The sequence below is a fragment of the Cloeon dipterum genome, chromosome 1 (genome assembly GCF_949628265.1).
Source record: "Cloeon dipterum chromosome 1, ieCloDipt1.1, whole genome shotgun sequence".
NCBI lineage: Eukaryota > Metazoa > Arthropoda > Insecta > Ephemeroptera > Baetidae > Cloeon > Cloeon dipterum.
Genome location: NC_088786.1, coordinates 26,717,479 through 26,737,449, shown reverse-complemented (window position 1 = coordinate 26,737,449; position 19,971 = coordinate 26,717,479). Strand labels below are relative to the sequence as shown.

The 19,971-nt window shown below is 39.9% G+C and overlaps 3 protein-coding genes and 2 non-coding genes across 7 annotated transcripts in view; 1 reads left to right on the top strand and 4 right to left on the bottom strand.

Moving 5' to 3' along the window:
• Hecw (Hecw ubiquitin protein ligase) overlaps positions 1-12,552 on the bottom strand; it is a 33,263-nt gene extending 20,711 nt beyond the window's left edge. Inside the window, exons 1-3 of the mRNA XM_065481236.1 lie at positions 12,243-12,552; positions 11,617-11,765; positions 10,912-11,208 (exon numbers count right to left, since the gene is read on the bottom strand). Coding sequence (XP_065337308.1) covers positions 10,912-11,208; positions 11,617-11,701 — 382 coding nt within the window. The 5' untranslated portion in view covers positions 11,702-11,765; positions 12,243-12,552. The remainder of the gene's footprint in view (positions 1-10,911; positions 11,209-11,616; positions 11,766-12,242) is intronic.
• On the bottom strand, positions 1,976-2,048 carry TRNAK-CUU (transfer RNA lysine (anticodon CUU)). Its single transcript has one exon. It is a non-coding gene; the product is annotated as a tRNA-Lys (tRNA).
• Positions 11,853-11,968, bottom strand: TRNAL-CAA (transfer RNA leucine (anticodon CAA)). Its single transcript has 2 exons — positions 11,931-11,968; positions 11,853-11,898 (listed from the first exon to the last, which is right to left on the bottom strand). It is a non-coding gene; the product is annotated as a tRNA-Leu (tRNA).
• Positions 12,553-12,984: 432 nt separating the features above from the next.
• Positions 12,985-15,818, bottom strand: LOC135940225 (uncharacterized). The gene is made up of 8 exons (XM_065485032.1): positions 15,530-15,818; positions 15,264-15,468; positions 14,443-15,160; positions 13,927-14,118; positions 13,744-13,864; positions 13,462-13,689; positions 13,291-13,405; positions 12,985-13,237 (listed from the first exon to the last, which is right to left on the bottom strand). The coding sequence occupies exons 1-8, from the start codon at positions 15,666-15,668 to the stop codon at positions 13,021-13,023; spliced, it is 1,935 nt and encodes a 644-aa protein (XP_065341104.1). The 5' UTR covers positions 15,669-15,818; the 3' UTR covers positions 12,985-13,020.
• A 132-nt stretch (positions 15,819-15,950) lies between these two features.
• Dhod (dihydroorotate dehydrogenase 2) lies at positions 15,951-19,964 on the top strand. Of its 3 annotated transcripts, XM_065485069.1 has the most exons (10): positions 15,951-16,017; positions 16,413-16,470; positions 16,529-16,738; positions 16,809-17,008; positions 17,070-17,267; positions 17,330-17,402; positions 17,453-17,563; positions 17,621-17,774; positions 18,235-18,394; positions 18,457-18,575. In XM_065485069.1, the coding sequence occupies exons 2-10, from the start codon at positions 16,435-16,437 to the stop codon at positions 18,509-18,511; spliced, it is 1,197 nt and encodes a 398-aa protein (XP_065341141.1). In that variant the 5' UTR covers positions 15,951-16,017; positions 16,413-16,434; the 3' UTR covers positions 18,512-18,575. The 3 variants fall into 3 exon arrangements, with proteins under 3 accessions (XP_065341141.1, XP_065341150.1, XP_065341134.1); XM_065485078.1 differs by lacking the exons at positions 15,951-16,017; positions 18,457-18,575 and adding an exon at positions 19,940-19,964 and having other exon boundaries at positions 16,054-16,470; XM_065485062.1 differs by lacking the exon at positions 15,951-16,017 and having other exon boundaries at positions 16,055-16,470.
• The last annotated feature ends 7 nt before the right edge of the window (positions 19,965-19,971 follow it).

The window sequence follows — 19,971 nt, the reverse complement described above, 5'->3', positions numbered from 1 at the left end:
ATATATATATCTCTAGGCAAACTCGCTACTTGCTGGTTTGCACCTTTCCAGCATGCGTGATTTGGCATCACAGGACGAATATCCTCGAAAGTCCTCGGTACGGAGGCAAGTGCCTCTTCAGTGGACTGGGTGTGTGGCCTGATCCGTTTGCGGTGTTATTGGGACCCGAGTTTCAGCATTCGTGCTAGTACAGTGCGCGCCCTTCCCGGTCCTTGGACAGGGATAAATGAAAAAATTGCTCTTGATATGATGGTATAAAATTGAGAGGTTGCCCGCATAATTTGAAAATGTCTTGTCTCTACAACAAGGTGCAAAAATGAAATCAGTTTTAGCAGTTTATGTGGGACATAAAAAGGTCTCACCATTCAGGGAAATATATTCAGTTTAAGACTTGATTAATTTCCAAATATTTCCACAAAGGCACTTAACGGTAGAATATTAAAATAGTGCAACATTTAGTGCTTCTCGTCTAGACTTCTACCTCTCGAACTTATCATTTTTTACCCTTAATCTTCACCAACAGGCCGACAATTTATATTATTGATCAGTCAGTCTCTATTGAGAAGATCGCATGGAAAGAGAAAAGACGGAACTCACCATGAAAAATGAGGGAAACAACACGGAAGGCCAGGTGAGGAAAGCGGCGTGGAAACGTGAGCGCGAACGAATCCGGCTGAAAGGGGGCCAGCAAGAGCAGCTGGAAGGTACGGACGCGGCACACTCTCGGCGCTGGCACAAATACGACTGAGTCGAGGAGAGCACAGCTCGGCAAACGCGAACTGAATGAGCGCGGTGGGGCTGCCGGCCGGCCGGCCGGCGGGGGCGAACCGCGGAGGTGGCGAGGGCCCCATTCATCTGTCTATAGGTGACAATATCAGTCAATTAGCGACCCGCCGCATCCGTAAGATAATTACACACATTTCTAATTAGCGCACAAGTGCCTCTTCACTTACGCCGAATCACTCTGGAAAATTTTGCTCATAATTGGTTAAAGGTAACAGATTACGAGTGTTGTGCGTCAATTTTTCTTGCGCCCTCCTGTATATAATAATATACATAAAAATACAAGTAGATAGAACCCAGAGAGACTTTCAATCCCTCAGATGAAATTTTCTAAGTGGTGTACAGAAATTGTAATGCATAAATAAAATAAATTTTGCGATAAATAAGAGAATTAAAAAGGCAATTAAATCGATTGGAAAACCAATGATACACGATATCCTTGGAGCACAGAATTATTAAAACCACAGCTTTTACAGCTAAAATTTGGAATTTTATTTTCTTGGTATATGCGATGAAAGGATCGAAGATCGTGAGAAGCGGTCACTCTCTGAATGATGTCCGGATGTGCATCCCTTAAGGGAACTATTTTTACTATGTTTTTTATTTATTTTCTACCCTTGTCCGAGAAGGGGAGAACTCAATTAGCTTTGTATTTTTGACCGAAAATCAAAACCCTGACAGACTATAAATCAGCCCACGACCTTCGACATCCGACATGCACATGTGTTTGCTTAGAAAATCATACAAACTCAAATGTAGATTTATGACCAAGTGAGGGTGCTTGGCCCTTTTGAAAAGACGCTGTAATACGTTAGGGAGTAAGACATTCATTATATAATGTGAACCAATGAAATATGTACTCAACAATAATTGGTAATTTTCCACCAACCAAGTTCAAGAAGGTTTGTGGACGCGCAAGAGAGAGGACTGCGTCGTAGGGGATGAAGTCTGTCAGGATAATACCTTTTAATTATTACAGGTATTGTATATAATCATCATAAGGGTCACCTTGCTAAAAGAGGCATTACAAAATGTTAAAACATATTTATTACTACCACTTTTTGTAACAACTGAAATTTAATCAACCAAGTGCATGCGGAACAAACTTAACCAAAATTAAATAAATCTATTGATATTTTAAATTTAATTCCAAAATCGTGTAACACAAAAAAAGGATAAAAATAAAAAAGGTCGCCCAACGTGGGGCTCGAACCCACGACCCTGAGATTAAGAGTCTCATGCTCTACCGACTGAGCTAGCCGGGCTTACAGATAACGAAGGTTCGGCACGATACATAAACGGAGATATATATTAGTTGTGCCCCTTAATCGCACTGTGGTCCAGGCTAACTAAAGAAATTGTCGATCAGGTGATTGAAATCCGTCGAAGAACAGCAACTATTTGAATTTGTTAGTGGTTCAGTGGTCGAAAAAACTTTAGCAAGCGCAGCGGGGGAATTGGCGGGAAAACGTGCTACCTTACCCCACTTGTTGGCACCCCTGACGTTTATTGTAAAAGGGAAAGTTGCACTGATGTGAGCGTGTGTTTCTTATGTGATAGCGATACACTGTAGTTGTTATTTTATAATTATAAATTAATATAATATGATGAACTTTAAATATGTAACAACACCTGCGGCAATAAAAAACTATTACGAGTATTAAAGACGATAATATATTACAAGGAAAATTAAAAAAATGTCTACAGTTTAAAATTCAAGCTATGTGTATTGTTAGGTGTGCGTTATAAAAGGATTAAAATAATCAAAGTGAAAACAGTGATGTCAACAGTGAGCGAATCGATTGAGGTCATCCAAGCTGACGTTTCAGATAGAAAAGCTCACCGTGATTCAGTTTAGGCTAACTACGAAAGTAACCTGGTGATAATATTTATAAAAATCTTGTTATGCCACTGCAGGCAAAAGCAGGATTCATACTAATATCAACTGAAAAAATATATTACATTTCTACAAAAATATCAAATATTAATTAACTTAGCTAGACTTGAGACGCTTTACATTTTCAAATTACAAGCACGTGCATATTCCATATCTAGGTTTCCCACCCGCATCATAAAACAAATTACTGCTTTCGGTATAAACGCCTACTGTTCTGAATAAAATAAATTTTAAAAACAAAATTAGTTGGCTGACAGCTCAATTCAGTGCTATTGCATTTTTTGTACAACCAATCCAGTTCTAATAACACTGGAAATCAACTTATGTTTCACTCTTTTAAATTAATGTTGCAGGAAGGTAAATAAAAATATACTTAAACGGGAATGTTTATGAGGATACAAATTATATGTATGATTTAATGGGTAAAATACCTGAGTGGCAGCCCCACAATGCAAATTGAGGATCACGCGTGCGGTTACACAAAAGAGAGATATAACAAATGGAATGACCGAGGAAGAGCAACGAGCCTTGCTGGCTGGCGCTCCTCAGGGCAAATCCGGGTTGCGTCGGGCGGTGAGTGTGCTGGATGGAGCAAGTAGAGTTCAAAAGCGCCAACACAAGATTGCAACCCATTATATTACGTACCGCCGTCCCAAGGATATATTCAAGAACATATAATGCAGAGAGAATGTGCAAGCCACTTTGCCAAACGCCTTAATTCCGGCCGTGCTCGGCACAAGTCTTAATTAACGTGGAGAATTTTCCACAATTAGGCTTGGCAGCTCTGCTAGCTTATCACAATCAACGATTTTTTTCCTGACGACCTCAAAAGGCTCTGGGATTTTTCCATGGCTGCGGTACCTGCCGATGAGTAGATAAATGAGATGTTATTTAACTGCGCTTTCAATTCTTGAAATTGAGCTGAAATATGAATTTTCTCTTATATCGAATTTCAACGAATTTCAATCACTCTTCAGTATTTGCTATCCTTTTATCTTCTTTTTTGTGCTGCTTTTTCGACTGCATATTTATACGCATCAGAGATAAAAATGGTAACTTCTGAGATGTAATTGTTATTTAAGGGTTTGACTATAGCAAGAACAAGCCAAAGATAATAAAACACGCCACGAACTGACGCAATTAAAATGGAGTACAGATTTTATAAAATCAAAAAACCTTGAGGGTTGTAAAAAGATACTAAAAATGATTTTTTTTTGTTATTAAAACTAAGTCAGTCTAATTAAGTACAATCAGTGTCAAAAATCCGATAGGTATGCCCGCCCGAAAGCCAAAAATAAAATAAACACTTCTCGCAAGCAAAATAGCGCTTAATGAAAACAAGGACTTCAATCTAAACATCATTCATATACTATTCCTTTACATGCTCTACGCGCTGGCATAGTTCAAAATCGTGAGTCACGAATAATAAGGGCATTGGCCGCATATTCTATATAGCTACACTAGCGGAAGAAAAATAGATTTTTCGCAAAGCAAGATTCGAAGTCTCCTCCTGATACAGTGGATAAGAAACTGCTATGAACTTGCGACCCCTGAAAATCAATACTTCTGATTTTTTCGTTTCAATTATGTAGCACGCGTCTGAAAAGCGATATAGGGAATAGGTGGCTTAGTGCATGCATGGCAATCTAAAAACAGAAAGCGCCCATCAGGATCTTAGACAAGATCTCTCGACCCCTGCTAGATTTCACCGCGGCAGCAAGTGCAAGTCACTTCGCCAGGGCAAGGTTGAATTTGACCGGGGGCACGGCGACCTTGCCTGTAGCAACATCTTCTCTGCGCAGCACAAAGAGCTGGACGCAAAGGTCAGAGGTACCGGCGTCATCACCTCTAAAGAGTTTCAAGAAAACGTATAAGGCGCTCTGCTATACAGCAAAAGGCAGTGTAATTTAAGTAACGCGGTCAGCCACCAGCCGTATGCTGAGTCAGATGTCAAAAAAGAACTGATACTGTCTGTCTCGGCGTGACAGTCTTATAAGTCAACAACCGCGAATATTGGTAGTTGAAAGAAGTGTTCAAGTGAAAATCAGTCACATCTGCCACACCGCAGCCGAAAACTCTGGAATTAACCGCGCTAACTTACAGCAAGCCGTAAGCTGCACCAGCCTTGATTTTATTTTCAAACCACGTTAATACGTAAACCAATACGCAGGAAAGGCAGTTTACCAGCGGCTAGTCGTGTCTGCCGCGGGCAACTAGATGCCTGCATTCAAGTTATTATAATGCACTATTCCGCCTAAACGAAAGAAAATAAAAAGGTGGCCGAATGGAGCGGTAGAGCGCGGGTGACCCAGTTAGTGCGTTGTGCACGTTAGGAGAAGGAACGCATGGCGGATGTCCGCCCGGTGACATACGGCCCGCGACCTCTCGCGAAATGTAGCGCCGCTGAAGCTGTGCGAGAGGTGATAATTCCGCTGCAGCCATTAGCAGATTTATTTTGCTGCCTCCGGTCATTCGCCTTCGCGGCCTCAGCGATCAAATTATTTTCACTCCATAACACAGAAACTTCATGACCTCCTCTCCCTCCACCTCTAACTAAGCCAAGTTTTATTAGCTCAACGCGGCTCGAGTTCAAGTGCCGTGTTGATGTCATGTCCGTGACTTTTCTTTCACTGACTAGACTAATCCGGCCATTGACGTAATTGAAAATATCGATTGTGAATTAAAGCGATGCCTCCAGCTTGGTGTATTATCTGACTCTACACTTGTCTATAAAACGTTAAGCCGTGAAGGCCGCATTCAACTTTAGTATGGTGAGGGGATGAAATTTTTATGTTAATCATTCCAAAATAATTACCAAAGCTGGGATAGATAGACAAAGATTGCTTGGTATTCCTTTAAGAATGAGGACTCCAGAGGACGCATGGGATCCAACTCAATATGAATTTGTAACGTTAAATAAAACGCACAAACAGTTCATCTTGGCGGAAGAAAGGGCGTTGCTATAATATATTTTACTTTTTAAGTATCAAGTAGTAGCTGTGAAAAAGGGCCTCGGGCGAATTTTTGATATTAACTTTATCAATGTTATTTCCATTATGGATCGTATCCTGTACTGTGCATTGACGCCAATCGCTCGTGTGGTTGGCTATAGGATTAAAAATAAAAATAAAACATCAGTGTGCTAAATCAAAACTCACGCGACAAAGAATGGGCGAGTCAGCGACTGTCGTTGCGTTCATAATCGGATTTTATCTGCAGAGATTGATTAATTCCTGGTATTAGACTACTGGCATCCTGCAGCGAATTTAAAATCACGCTCTAAAGACATATGTCATTTGAAATCAATTAAAATGTTTAAGCTAAAATGCTTTATTTAATATTACTGTAGTTTCGGCCTGCGTAAAACAGCATTTCGGAGTAACGTTTGAGGTCCGCTTCAGAAAGTATCATTGATCGTACAGGGACATAAGCGAAGAAGGCGAAAGTTAGTAAAAAATCTTTTGTTCAATCGGTCGACCCGCTCACGGATGCGAAACAATTTTATGTGCGTTCACTGGCTGGTAGTGGTTTTATATTGTTGGCTGCGGCGAATAAATCGCACTTAACGCTGCCGTGTTTATCATTAGGAAGATAAAGGACTGTAATTTACTGAGGACGGCTTTCTGGTTGGAATGCTGCCAACGCAGGTGAAAAAAATACCCAAACGTGAATTACGCAAGGAGAAGGACATTTTGTACAAAATGAATAAGAAAAAGTGGTTTTATATACAGGCGAGGATTTCAGGTAAGCGTTTCTCTACGATCAAGAAAAATACACGCATAAAAAATTTCAGCAACATCCGTGAGTAAACAGAAAAATGATTTATCAACTGCGTTTGCAGACATTAAGAGATTTTCATCGCCTTGAAGCGTAATCATATGGCAATCATATAATTTTCTCAATGATACGGATGCCAGATGTAACAGAGGTTGTTGTTGACTTGAATAATTATAAAATATATTTTTATGGATTTGATATTATTTGTGGCGAAATAGTGCACGCACATTAATTAGCAATAGTGGAATGGTTGTCTATTTCACGCGTTAATAGTGGATTTAACGGCTCGCAAATCACGTCACAGTATCAAATTGTTCCTCTTTTGAGGTGCGCGAGGTAGTGAACGTGTATCCGCATTTTGATGGGTGCGCTGCGCGCATCAGGTGATTAGAGCCGTTGAGGGTGAAAACAGGACCCATGCTCGCTAATAAAGGTGCTCAAATAGGATGTGGTTTAGGAAGCTACAGTGGTTTTGTAGTGCTTTTGGGACCGCACACAACTCATTTATCTGCCGTTTGAGTGTAATCAGAGATGCAATTTTGATCGCTTCCAAACCTCGCGTTAGGCTTCCATCTCCCCTTCCCCTAAAACTTAAGGGATGCGGACGCGATCAACAGTAGGCTCTATCTTCAGTAACCGTTTACTATGAACCGATTGCCGTTTTTGCGACCCAAAATTATAAATCGAAATTTAATTACGACGACAGCCTATTTGCCGGAGATGGATTTGCGCCAGAAATTCGCTGGAGGTGTGTTTTTTGCCATAGCTGACAATCAGATGACGTAAGCGAGTGACAAACGTTTCCCTCGACACGAATAAGGCAGTCAGCTGGTCGAAAGATCGTTTTCATTCGCAGCTCGCTTTTCTCCATTAGCAACTACTTATCGAGAAATGTCCATGCAGGACGCAGTGGTGTTCGATTACCTCTTTAGAAAAATGAAAACAAAAACAGCATAACGCTGTCACAAGTTTCTCAACTGCGCGTCGCCTTTCAGCCAGTTGAGAAAAGACATCCTGTCTTTCATTCTTGAGCATAATGGAATCGGATTTAGCGATGGCATAAGAAGCAATCTTGAGGCGAAGGTTTCTAATAGATCCAAACTGAGTTAAGATAGCCTTGGGAAAATCCGGATAGCGCATATTAATTTTTTTTTCGACTAAATTTACGTATGAAAAACCTAATTAATCCGTAAAATATAAATATTTTTCTTTATCATTTTGTTTACATTACCTAAAGTTGACGAAAATTTAGTGTTCGTGAGTGACTCGGAATGCATAGAACGGGCGATGTTGCGTGCACTTGCTGCGTCCAGGAAATTAAACTCGTACTGCGTGTGGCTTTGAATTATTTGTGTCATGTAAGGAATTAGGTTGAATTCTTTCAACATTAAAATTCTGCTGGCCAGCCCTTTCATATTATTCCTTGAACGTCCGACAACGTGGACTGCAACTTTAATCAGCACGAGTGCAGTCCTATACCGTATTCCTCTTAATCATTATCACTGAAGGAGTGTTCTTCTGAATCATTTAAAAAAACAACCTCCGGGTGTGCACCTGCTCTTGCTTAAAAAAATAAAATGAACGAAAAATTCCTTTGATTCTTCACCTCTGCTCATTGGAATTCCATTCATTATTCAGAAACAGTTGAGTTTTTATTGCAGTAATATATCTATTGACATGTTCTCGCGAAAGTAATAAAAGTGAAAATCAGGGTGCACGTTTATGGTCCTGACCAAAAAATGTTTGGTAGACACCTGCTTTCCAACACCGGAAACGGCTAAGGTATTTGGATAGTTTACGACTAGGGAAATATTGGCTGTAAATCAAGCGCATCACTCAGAACCGTGCGTCAACTTATGCAAATGACACCTTATTCTTGCTGTATGAATAATTGCACCTGTCAAAGCGACAAAAGCGCTTTACGGACAATGAGCGACAGGATGCTGCTTTTAAAAGACAGAGCTGTGAGATTTTGAATGAAAATGCCCTCAACGTTGGCATGCACCCATAAATAAACGCCAACAAGGCGTGTAGTCAAATTTCCGGAAGTAAATTTGGTGCAACGACGGAAACGCTTAATCACGTGTGATGAGCTCCAAGTAGAACGCGCTCCGGCTCCATCTTCAAAATAAATTAGCCTGCTCATTTCTCACTGAAATTTGCATAGATTGACAGCCTGCTTGCGAGGCGGGGGGCTATAATTATACTTCCATCCCAAACACTCCGGGTTTCAATTTTGTTATGCATGATTTTGAGGACAGGAAGTATATCTCCAACACGGAATTAACAGTCTCGATTAATCGCACGACGGGCCGTTTCCTCTTAGATCAAATCTGGCCTAAAAATAAGAGGTTTGGGCACATATTCAATATTAATCCAACTCTTCGTCTCGGAAATATTAAAATAAACCTGTCAAGTCACATCTTTCGCGGCGGGTCTGGTAAAAAAACGTAATAATATCTGGATGAGCACAGTCGTGTCTTCTTCCTTTGGGGTGCATCTGCCGCCCGCCTACTGCTTGCTGAGCACGCGACTCTCGTTTCGCCTTCAGCACAAAAAACAGGGTGAAAAATCTGGTTCAGAGTCGAGCGGCGCCATTCGTCATCCGCGAAGCCTCCAATCGAACTCCAAAATAGTAACTCTGTTGGATGCACATGCACTCGTCCAGACGGAATGCGAGATAGCACGCCACATACATTTCGGGCAGCAGCAATTCACGTATTTCGGGACGAAAATTAAGCAGGAAGCGGTGTGGTCCTCTCGTAGACCCCGCCGGTTGCTCTTTGGCTTTTCTTTTCGGCACCATTAGCGCGATGTGTGAAGGAAGGGTTGCTATAACGCCCCATGAATCTGAACAATTTATCCAATTTATGTTCCAGCTGCCGCAGAGCAAAAGCGAACAAGGATCATGGCGCTGAATAGTTTATCGGCCAGGAAATTTTAATTTCCCTCTTGATAGTCATCTTGTCTCTGCTTTCCGTTACAGAAACAAAAAGGTTTTTTATTTAACTGACAGCCGAAAAAGTTGGTCCAGACGATGAAACCCTGTTGAACTATAAATCGATTCTGCTGTTCAAGCAAATATTTGTGCGGCCACAAACAATCGTAAGTTTTAGCCACGACTCCCTAAATGATTTATGTGGATAACATTAGGGCGAGTAGGACTAAATTAAAAGTTGCGTTGATTCATGTATATGAGGAAAGTAAAGTATACAACAGATAGAAATTAAATAGAGACCAGACAAATTTAGCTATAGACTCTTTTTGCCCTTTGACTAAAGCAATCTCTAATAGACATTGATTATGACTGTCCTGGATTTCAAAACATGCCTTTTTAAATACAAGTATGCATTTGAGTTTCTATTTTATCTAAAAGACAGATGAAAAAAATTACCCATGATTCAAAATTTTTGTGCGCCGGCAACAGCTGCTGAAGTGTGAGGGATGTAAAGGGTTTCACTCGACAAAATCTTTGTTCTCAAATTTTCACTAAAAGTTACCCATATTGATAAAACCCCCACGGATTGGAGCAGTTAAAAATGCCGGTCGCTTTTGTGATCAAAAAGCCACATCATATATATTATAGCGCTTTTGAATTATTCAATGAATTTCTCCAATCCCTTCAGTGCGGCTGTGAGTTTGACGAAAAAACTTGTGCAAACAATAAAATCAATTTTTTCAGCTAAGCGATGAGGACGAGCACGACAAATAATAGCCCCGGTAGCGCAATAATCTCCTCGCGTTGCGGCACTCGGAAGTGTCGGCCGGAAATCGATTGCGGGCGTGTGTGTATGTTTACTGGGAAACGTTACGCGTGGGCCGCAGAATTTTTGCCCGGCAACTCAGCACGAAGGCTTTTCGCTTTATGCCCGCGCAAGGTGCGCTGCTGATTCACGAGCAGAATGACACAGGCGCGGTGTGTGGATGCTGGCTGCGGCACTCTGGTCTGCCGCTCGGTTTTGGGTTGGGCACTGGCTTTTGTGTTTGCTCGGATCGATTTGGTCGGCTGAACGAGAGGTGAACACAGCAGGTCCGTCATAAAGCAATTTAAGCAGCAACACAGGTCAAATTGTAGCAGCGGCTAACGCGACAGGTGCTGAGCACCAATTTGCCGAAGAGAAGCGAAGCTGTGCCGCCTGATGTTTTTGAAGAATTTAAATGGCTTTTTAGAAAAATGCGATAAACTTGCCGACAGATTATGAATAATTAAAGGGCACACTGAGTGATATTTCGTATATATGACGTTCGTTAGTAAGCTGTCACCACATGTATATGTTCAATAAAGACGGACCCACCGGAGTTGGCAGAGGGAAGCAACACGCAAATGTAATAAAGCATAATTAAAACTAAAACAAAAAATTTGTTGATGAAACAAAGAAATTTTATTGTAAACACGCCCTAATTACCTAATTTCGCGAAGTAAAAACACAAACACAAAGTTAGACTGTACTCACCAATAAGGTACAAGCCGATCCAGTCTTCTGAAGTGACGGTGGCATCCCTGAGATTCCAATGAAGCATGACGCGTTCCAGGCGCCCTGATTGCAAAAAGCGCCTGTCCACGCTGAGCCGTCTGCCACCAGATGACTCGTATCCACGGCCCTTGCGACCAAAAGAGCCGCTTTGGAGCTTCTTGGGCCGTGGACACGTGCCGCTGGAGCTGCTGCTGCCCAGCGCGGCACCCGCGGTTGCAGGGTTGACAGATATGCAGGCTGCATCTCCATTGAGGACCGAAGTTGATAATGTTATGTCTAAAGAATAAAGAAAATAGAAGAGCTTTAGTATTTAGAAATCTTAATTTTTAAATACAGTTAATCATTTAACTGATTGTGAGAGATGATGACTCTCTAATTCATGAAACTACATTTTTATGGAAAAGTCATTAAAATGAATATTTTACCATGAATATTTAAATTGATTGCATTCAAGTGGAAAACAGATTATGTAGGCCAAGCATTTTGCCTTGATATAAAGCGCACCTCTTTACAAAGCTGCAGGTGATGAGGTGATATTGATTTTGACAGATTCATTTAATTCCAATTAATGATGATTAAAGGAGAAATAAATAATTTCTTCAAAAAAAATATTCAAAAATAAAAAAATAAATAAAAATGGAATAAAATTCTTACATCATTATTGTAATAAAAAATTCTACGTACCTTCAACAGACGCAATACCGATATCTGTCGCTCCATCTTCAAGGGCCGCTTGGACAGCAGCAGCGGCCCCGGGAGCTGCCAACATCGGCCACTGGAGTCGTGGGGGCCCCTGCCTGCGATAAGGCCCAGGGCCCCTCTCAAAAGAAGACCTAGATAAAATTAGATGGTTAAAAAATATTCTCACTAGCCGACGAGCTTGGAGAAAAAATTTAACTAAAAAAAACCGACAAAAAGTTTGTCAGAAGTGGGATTTGAACCCACGCCCTCATACGAGGACCAGAATTCCCTACCCATGATAACATGGGAAGCTTGCGCTTGAGTCTGGCGCCTTAGACCACTCGGCCATCCTGACGATAGTTCAATTGAGTAAAAATTAACTACTGATTTGAAAGTAACTTCTTGGTGGCTTTTTTGGGACCAATTTATATACAAATTTTACTCGGTTGTCATAATTTAAACTAAATTTGAGATGAAGGAAATTATACTTGAGCATGCATGGTTTTATAATATAACCATGACTGTATTTACAATTAAAAAAATGGATGCTATAACGCGGGTTCTTTTTAAAATAAAATTTTCAAAATCATCAGCATGCAACACTCGCATATAGGGATTAAGACGCGTACCTGCTCTTAACGGAGAATCTGCTGATGTGGTGTCAAAGGTTTGCAGGGTCTTGTGCCCATTATGGTGACCAAGATCGCGCAGTTTAGCGATTTTCTCGCTACCCTAGTCATGTCTTGTAATTTTGTTGGAATGATCTCGTCACGAAGCACTCGCAAATTCACATTTCTTACCTCCAAATTTGAATTTCGGAGAAGGAGCCAAGAAACGAAACAGAGTAAGGCATTGAAAAGTTTGCGAATCACTCGATTTCGCGAAAACAAACACGCAACTTGTCTGTGCCGTCTTATCGAATTTTGAGGACTGCGCCACCTGTTATTTTGGCACAGAACCAGATAAAAACCACGCCCATTCAAGTCCAACTTGTCTACTGCGGGACAACCGCGACGTCTAAGTCCAGCAGCGTAAAAAATAATTATTACGCGGACTACCACTACCAACCACAATTTTGACTGTATTTTTACCATATAATAATTACCTTATTAAAATGTTTCAGTCAAAAATTATGAACTACTTTCTCTGTAATTTTTTTTTTGCTAAATTTCGCATTTTTTTCTTTTTGACTTTAATTAGAATTCTCACAATTGCATTAATTTAAACAAAATTCGTTAAATCCTTTCGGCAATTTCCTGCATTGGTGACTTCAATCGGAATCAATTTTAGCTTGAGAAATCCATTCCACTTTAACACTAGTTGTTGATTAAAAATATAATATGGGGATCAATTGTAAAGTATAGCACCGGATTGTGTTGCTAAAATGCATAAATTAACTTTATTTGTCTAAACAATGCTTTCGTACTGATCTGCCAACTTTTCCTTGACTTTTTGCATCAAGAAAGCGACACGCTCATTCTCAGCAACCTGCAACCAATCGGCCTCTCTGATCGCCAAGGTGTTGTAACCTAGAGCTCTTAAAGACTTCAAAACCATTTGTGCTCTGAATTTCAATGTGCCAGGCATACTGTCCAGTGATTTAGGTAGATAAAGAATCAACAACCTGAAAAAATTGTTTTTTAACTCTGATAAAACAATAAATAATGATCAACTTACATTTTACTGTCAGCAGGAATTTCAAAGTTATCTATGTAGTTGATGCCCTCAGGTTGCTCTTTCATTTGGTTCAGCGCAACGGGGTATCCTCCTTTTCTTATTGCAACTGCATGATCTATTTTAAGAGTAGATAAAATTCTGACACTCAAAAAAAGCGATGAAAATACAAACCAACTAAAAATTTCAGCTTGGTTACTGCCTTGTTGAGGACGTACTGAGACCCTCCAAAGCCTGTCTCAAGGTCAGATTTCAAAGGTAGATGCTGCATTAACTCCAAGTCAATTTCTAGTGCTTTAGCCAAGTACTCCTCTGCTGGTAACGGTCCAGTATATTCAGGATGGAATAGAGTGACCGATTGATTCAAAGAATTGATTTGAGCCAAATCAATTCGGTTGTACGCTGCAAAATAATTGGTAAATTAGCAAAGAATACAAGGTCTTTGAATTTCATTACATTTCATAGCAGTTTCCCTCACGAATTTCTCATCAAACACGAAGTTCAAGAGTTTTTCCGGGAACACCTCCAGCCTTCCAAGTTGGCACGCTATTTGAATCCAATTGTAATTGAATTTATTCTGAAAAACAAAACACAAGTGTTGTAAAACCGGCATATCAATACTGTCTAGAGATTTCATACTTCTGGTGCTGAAGTCAAAACTTCAAGTATAATGGCCAAAGCGTCATCCCACTTTTCTGGTTTGTAGCCTGACGAAGAAATCACGTCAACATAGACAAAAGGTGCCGCTAGCCAAATGTGCGACTTTAGTTCTTCAGGATTAGTGGCGATTTCTTCAGTCATGTAGTTCAAAAGATCTTTGTTCCAGTGACCCTAAAACACAACATTACATTTAGTTGGGGGAATTAATTAATTTTTAGGAGCATTTTGTTAATTCACCCTTGCCATACATCTGTTTTGTAATCAGTACAAACTTGGGATATAATTCAACTTTTTAGTAGGAATCAGCTAGACATCTGAGAAAATAAATATGGCACGCAGGTACTCAGCCTGCAGCAACCCTAAAATATTACACAGAAACCTTGAACTAAAAATGCTCTTCATAAGTGCAATTTCTGTTAGCAACTTCAACAATATTATTTGTCGAGTTTAGATGTTGATGTAAGAACTAAATAAATTCATGCAACCCAAACTCACCGAGTTCATCAGACGCCTAGCGCACGCAAGGGCCTTGTAGATTCCACGGCGATCTGCAACTACTTGGTTGGCACACGCATCAAAGAAGTCTTTGTGGTATGTGTCTGGGTTTGACTTCATCTGTGTAGATATAAAGTCGAGAAGCGCAGACACATCATTGTTTGAGAATTCACTGAAGTGGCTGACAACCACATCAAGTGCGTCTTTGCACACTTGAGCCTTCAAGGGATGTTTGTGGCGGATCCTGGCACACGCTCGTGCGACCTGGAACGCTTCTCGGCTGGTAAGGAATTCCAGTTTTGACGCAGCAGTGATCAGGTCGTCGAAAACCGCCTCAGACACCTTGTACCTGGTAGCAAATTCCAAAGCTGTAGCGACATGCAGGGAGTTTCCCTTGTCCAATTTCAGCTTCAAATTAGCCTCAAATACGATTGGTAGCGCTATCGACAAGCTCTTCATATTTTCATCTCCTCTGCCTCTGGTGCACAGCGAGTGCAAGAAAATGATTTCGCTGATGTTGAGATCATTTACTTCCTTTTTCAGCAGATGCAGCACCGTTTGCACCATTATGCTTGATGCAGGCACGCCAAAGTAGGTAAGAACTTTGAGGGTGTCGATGTGGTGATTTGTAGTCATCATACGTAGTCCGTTCTTGGTGTGTTTGCAGAGTATTTCAAATACTTTGTTGTTTAAAATGTCCTCTTTGCTCATTGTAGTACTGAAACAAGGATATTGATGATTCAAAACTAGCTCTAGGAACTGGATTATGTATATTTTCATCCCCGCGTCCACATAAGTTATTTTCTTTGAGCAAAACTCACAGATTGTGTCTATGAAGTGTGAACAAGTTTCTCAAGGCCATGTGTGCAACTGTAGGGCTTAAAATATCATATTGTCCTTCGACAACTCGCAGGATCATATCGGCAGATGCTGCTGATTTGATTGCCCGTTGCAACATTTCCCTCGGAGGAGAGTTTTCCTTCAAGATGCTGACATCTTCCTCTTGCTTCTTCACTGGAGCGGTTTCTGTGAATGAATAGAAATCTTGATTTAATTTTGTTTTTCACGAAAGCATTGAGTTTCTTGCCTTCTGAAGTATTAAATAGCCGCACAGTCGGTACAGTCGTAGGATAATATACCAATTGTGGTTGTCTCCATGCCGGTAGTCGGTACAGTGGCGAAGAGACTTTCATCAGCCGCATTAATGTTCTTTGAAACGCCGCCATAATGTCGGTACCTCACGTATTTAAGATGAACCAGCGCAAATATCCTTAGCAATTAACACCTGCCAGCAGGAGTTCAGGCTAGGAACACAAAATCAAAAAATTTCAAGCACGCGATGTACACAAAAAGCCATTCACTACACTGCACGCATGCACAGAATGTAAGTATGTAGATACAGAACGCACACACATGTTACTCGGTACCGCTCGGTACGCCCCTTTTCTCTTGCGTGCATTTCTACCAACTAAAACGTAAACAACAATATTTTTCTTCCCACTTTCTTCCTATTTTTACTTCTCTTTCACACAATTTGCATGTTATTGATACAAAAAGAATAATATATCATGTATGGTAAGCTTGCAGCTTTTCAACACATTTCATGTCACTCATTACGCATCAGCTATTAGATATTTTATCTTTAACAAAGCTTGGGTTAAGTAAATTTTTTTCTCTGACAGTCTTAAATTGAGGAACAAATTTAGATGTGAGTGTCACTTATTTTTTTCTGGACTTTAAGCTCAGCCTGTGGAGGTTAAATTCACTGCGAGTCCTTCAAAGGGTGTCAATTATTTATTGATTGTAATATACATTTATATAATTATAAACCATTTTTTGCGAAATCCTAATAAGGCTTCGTTACGTAATAATTTTTGTATTTTTTTTAAATACATATTAAGTAAAATTATAAAATACCTGGACAAAAGCTCTGCAGCAATATTAAAAATTTCCTTTTGGTTCACAACCAGTTGAGTAACCATTCCATTCAAGATGTGCAGCACAGCAGTGAGACCAGCAAGGCTTATAGTACGCTTAAAATATACATTTTAATTATTAATATTAATGATTGAAACACGAATTGCAGGGAAAAATCGGATCACTTGTGATGGTAACCGGAGGCGGATTCGGTGCATTTTCTGCCATCAGCATTTACAACGAGGATGAGAAATTTTATGACAATATTTTCATGCCGCTTGTGCAGAGACTAGACCCTGAAACTTCTCACAATTTCGCCATCTTTGCGTGCAAATACAAGTTATTTCCCAAGAGTAAATTCCAGGACCCAGAATCCTTGGTATGAAGTCACAATCTTTTACTCGACAAACACCTTGTCAATCCTTTTTTACTGTTTTTTTTTTATGTAGAAGACAAAGATTTTGAACCTGTCATTTGAAAACCCCGTCGGGATCGCTGCAGGGTTTGACAAGCAGGCAGAAGCCGCACAGTCCCTGAGAAACATTGGCTTTGGTTTTGTGGAGATTGGGTCAGTCACTCCACTGCCTCAAAGTGGACAAAAGAAACCGCGACTTTTCAGACTTTCAGAAAATGAAGCACTGATCAATAGGTGTGTGATTTATAAAAGCGGAATTTAGATATGACTTAATAATTTTTGCCCTGAAACTTAGAATGGGTTTCAACAGCGATGGCCATGAAGTGGTTCTCCAACGGCTTGTGTCTCTAAGAGAGTCAGAAAATGGGAAAAATTTGACTCTTGGTGTGAATCTTGGAAAAAATAAAACATCTGAGGATGCAGTGGCAGACTATTGCAAAGGAATCGAGTTGTTCAGTGACGTTGCTGACTATCTCGTTGTGAACATATCAAGGTGTCCAATTTTTTCAGTATATAAGGATCTTACTAATCTTTAAAGATGTATACACAATGCAGCCCGAATACAGCCGGACTGCGAGATCTGCAAGAAGAGAAGCAGCTGAAAAACTTGCTCTCCACACTTGTCAAGGTAATTTCAAAATGGATAAGAGAAGATTTAATTTCCCTATCCTTACTTAGGTTCGTAATAATCTGCCCCCTGAAAGAAGGAAACCGCTCTTTGTAAAAATTTCTCCAGATCTTTCAGTAGAGCAAAGAAAGCAAATTGCCGACGTTGTGCTAGATAAATTGGTAAAATGATCTAAAATTATGTGTTTACCTTTTTAACACCAAAATTTGAATTTTTAGTGCAAAGTGGACGGTCTAATTTGCTCCAACACCACCACAGCCCGACCTTCAGAGCTCAAAGGGCCACACACACAGGAAGCTGGAGGATTAAGCGGCAGACCTCTGAAGAATCCCTCTAATGAGCTGATATCTGATATGTACAAACTCACTCAAGGTAAGAAATGCATGACATGATTTTTTAATAGCCTGTGGAAGCCCAAATGCAATGAAAAAAATTAAACTTTTGAGAACAGATCTTCCTGCTGGAGTAAAATTTAAAATTATTTTTAATGTCACTTAATTTTGCTAAATAAAATAAGTAAAGGGCACTTTTCCTTATTGAAAACAATCATTAACTTCAAGAAGTAAAAATCTGTGGAAAGCTGCCAGAGGTTGATGCACCGTTCAATAACACTGGCGCAAAAACCTTCTGCTTTGAAAGCTGCTTTTCCTCTTAAGAGCGGAGATTAGCGTGATCTTGTGATTCTCAAGAGGAAAAGGCCGGCAGACATGATTTGACTCTTGTTTTTTGTGATCTACTTAAATGAAAGTCGAGTGAGCTTCAAATTGAGCATGAAATTGGCATTCATCCGACACTGTAATCAAAATTAATTGCGGAACTCCTCCCCCTTCAGGCGCAATACCAATTATTGGCGTAGGAGGTGTGAGCAGTGGTCTTGATGCGTACAACAAAATACTCTCTGGTGCTAGCTTGGTACAAATCTACACCACGTTTGCTTTCCATGGGCCTCCTAGAGTGACCAGGATAAAGAGGGAACTTGATGAGCATCTCAGGTAAGTCGTGTGGCATTTAAAAGTGTCAGGGCACCATCTAATTTGTTATTCATTATATTCAGGATGAATGGATGGAATAGCGTTTCTGATGCAGTCGGAAAGGGAGTTTCTAAATAATTTTGCCAAACACCGTCACGTAGCATATCTTTGTTTGAAATAAAATGGATTTTCCACTAGTAAATATATGCTGGTTTACCTTTGCTCAAATTCCTATGATTAGTTTTTCATATGAATACATTTGGGTCGCTGTAAAGGAAGAAATATTAGCACTTGAGGGCGTTATATTAACTGCTGCAATACTCCCTTTCCAAGAGTAATTGTTATGAGGAATGGTCAGACTAATTGCTAATTAGGCATGAAAGAGGTCAAGGACTTCATCAACACCTAGCGCATGCGGTCGGTCAAGTTCATTATAATATATGTCAAAGAAGACTACTTCCACAAAAAATATTGCAGATTTCGCTTGACTTGTTGACATGGAACTTAAAAAAACAAATTTATTTATAATTAAAGGTTTGATTTGTACCGAAATATTTGCTTTGAGCATTTTAACCCTCTTGGAAATTAATTATATGTACGAAATATTGACAAAATCCGAGTAAATTAATCTATTTGACGAAAATGCAAAAATAAAATAGCAAATTAAAAAGAGAAAGCGTAATTCTAGTCGCACTTGGTTTTGCGTGAGCTAAACTAAAAAATACAAAAACAATTTATTTATGCACTAGTCAACCACGCATCTCATTAGCAATGATATATCCAATTGAGGATCAATTTAAACAGTTGATTTATTTTCAAAAAGCTGCTGTTCCTTTAAGATTACCCTCGTCCCTTTCTCCGGTAATTACTTTTATAATTTGGCAGTTAAAAGGTTGTTCCCGATTACTCGCGCAGCACGCTGAAATCTACCATAAAAATTCGACGCATATATTCTCCGGTTGGCAGGTTCACTATAGCACCTCTGAGAGGCTCGAGAAGTTTATAAAATGCTGATATACTGCAAGCAAGAAAACCATGAAAAGTTCAGCGCAACTTTGGGCTCAAGTCAATAATATGAGCTAGACACTTTTTAAATTGTGATAAGTTGCTCCTTTTAGCTACACTTGTAATAGCTCACAAGTAACTTGTTTAGGGAACCATGAAAAAATGAAAAAACGAAGAGAGCAGTCGTCACTGGCAATAGGTTCTTTATGGAATCGTGCACTTTGAAAATTATCAACAGTAAAGCGCACAGCTATAAGGGGAGATCATTATCTTTTTTTTACATTTCGGGCCCACGTGCATTGTTATAGTAAATAAATATCTTGTTATTCAGCAAAACGGAAGACTTTCGTTCAAATGAACGCCCACGCTTGAGTCTCCACTATTATCACCTTAATTGGCACTTTGCTGAAGACGCACCAAAGTATACCAAAAAATAAATAAAAAATAAAAAAAATCCAAAAGAGCGATTCCGCGGAATGCGTCCTTTTCAAGGCTTCTGCGAATTGAATTGTTACTTTATTTGTTTTCACGTTTTACTTTTCATCGTGCGTTCCATTAAAGCGCCCAATGAGTGAGCGGACCTGAGTGCAGCT

Coding starts and splice junctions, on each gene's coding strand:
- LOC135940225 (XM_065485032.1), bottom strand. CDS start 15,668: ATGGCGGCGTTTCAAAGAACATTAATGCGGCTGATGAAAGTCTCTTCG. Junction 15,161..15,263: donor ACACTTCATAGACACAATCT/GTGAGTTTTGCT, acceptor TCCTTGTTTCAG/TACTACAATGAGCAAAGAGG. Junction 13,690..13,743: donor GAGGGAAACTGCTATGAAAT/GTAATGAAATTC, acceptor ATTATTTTGCAG/CGTACAACCGAATTGATTTG.
- Dhod (XM_065485069.1), top strand. CDS start 16,435: ATGTGCAGCACAGCAGTGAGACCAGCAAGGCTTATA. Junction 16,471..16,528: donor TGAGACCAGCAAGGCTTATA/GTACGCTTAAAA, acceptor CACGAATTGCAG/GGAAAAATCGGATCACTTGT. Junction 17,403..17,452: donor TGCTCTCCACACTTGTCAAG/GTAATTTCAAAA, acceptor ATCCTTACTTAG/GTTCGTAATAATCTGCCCCC.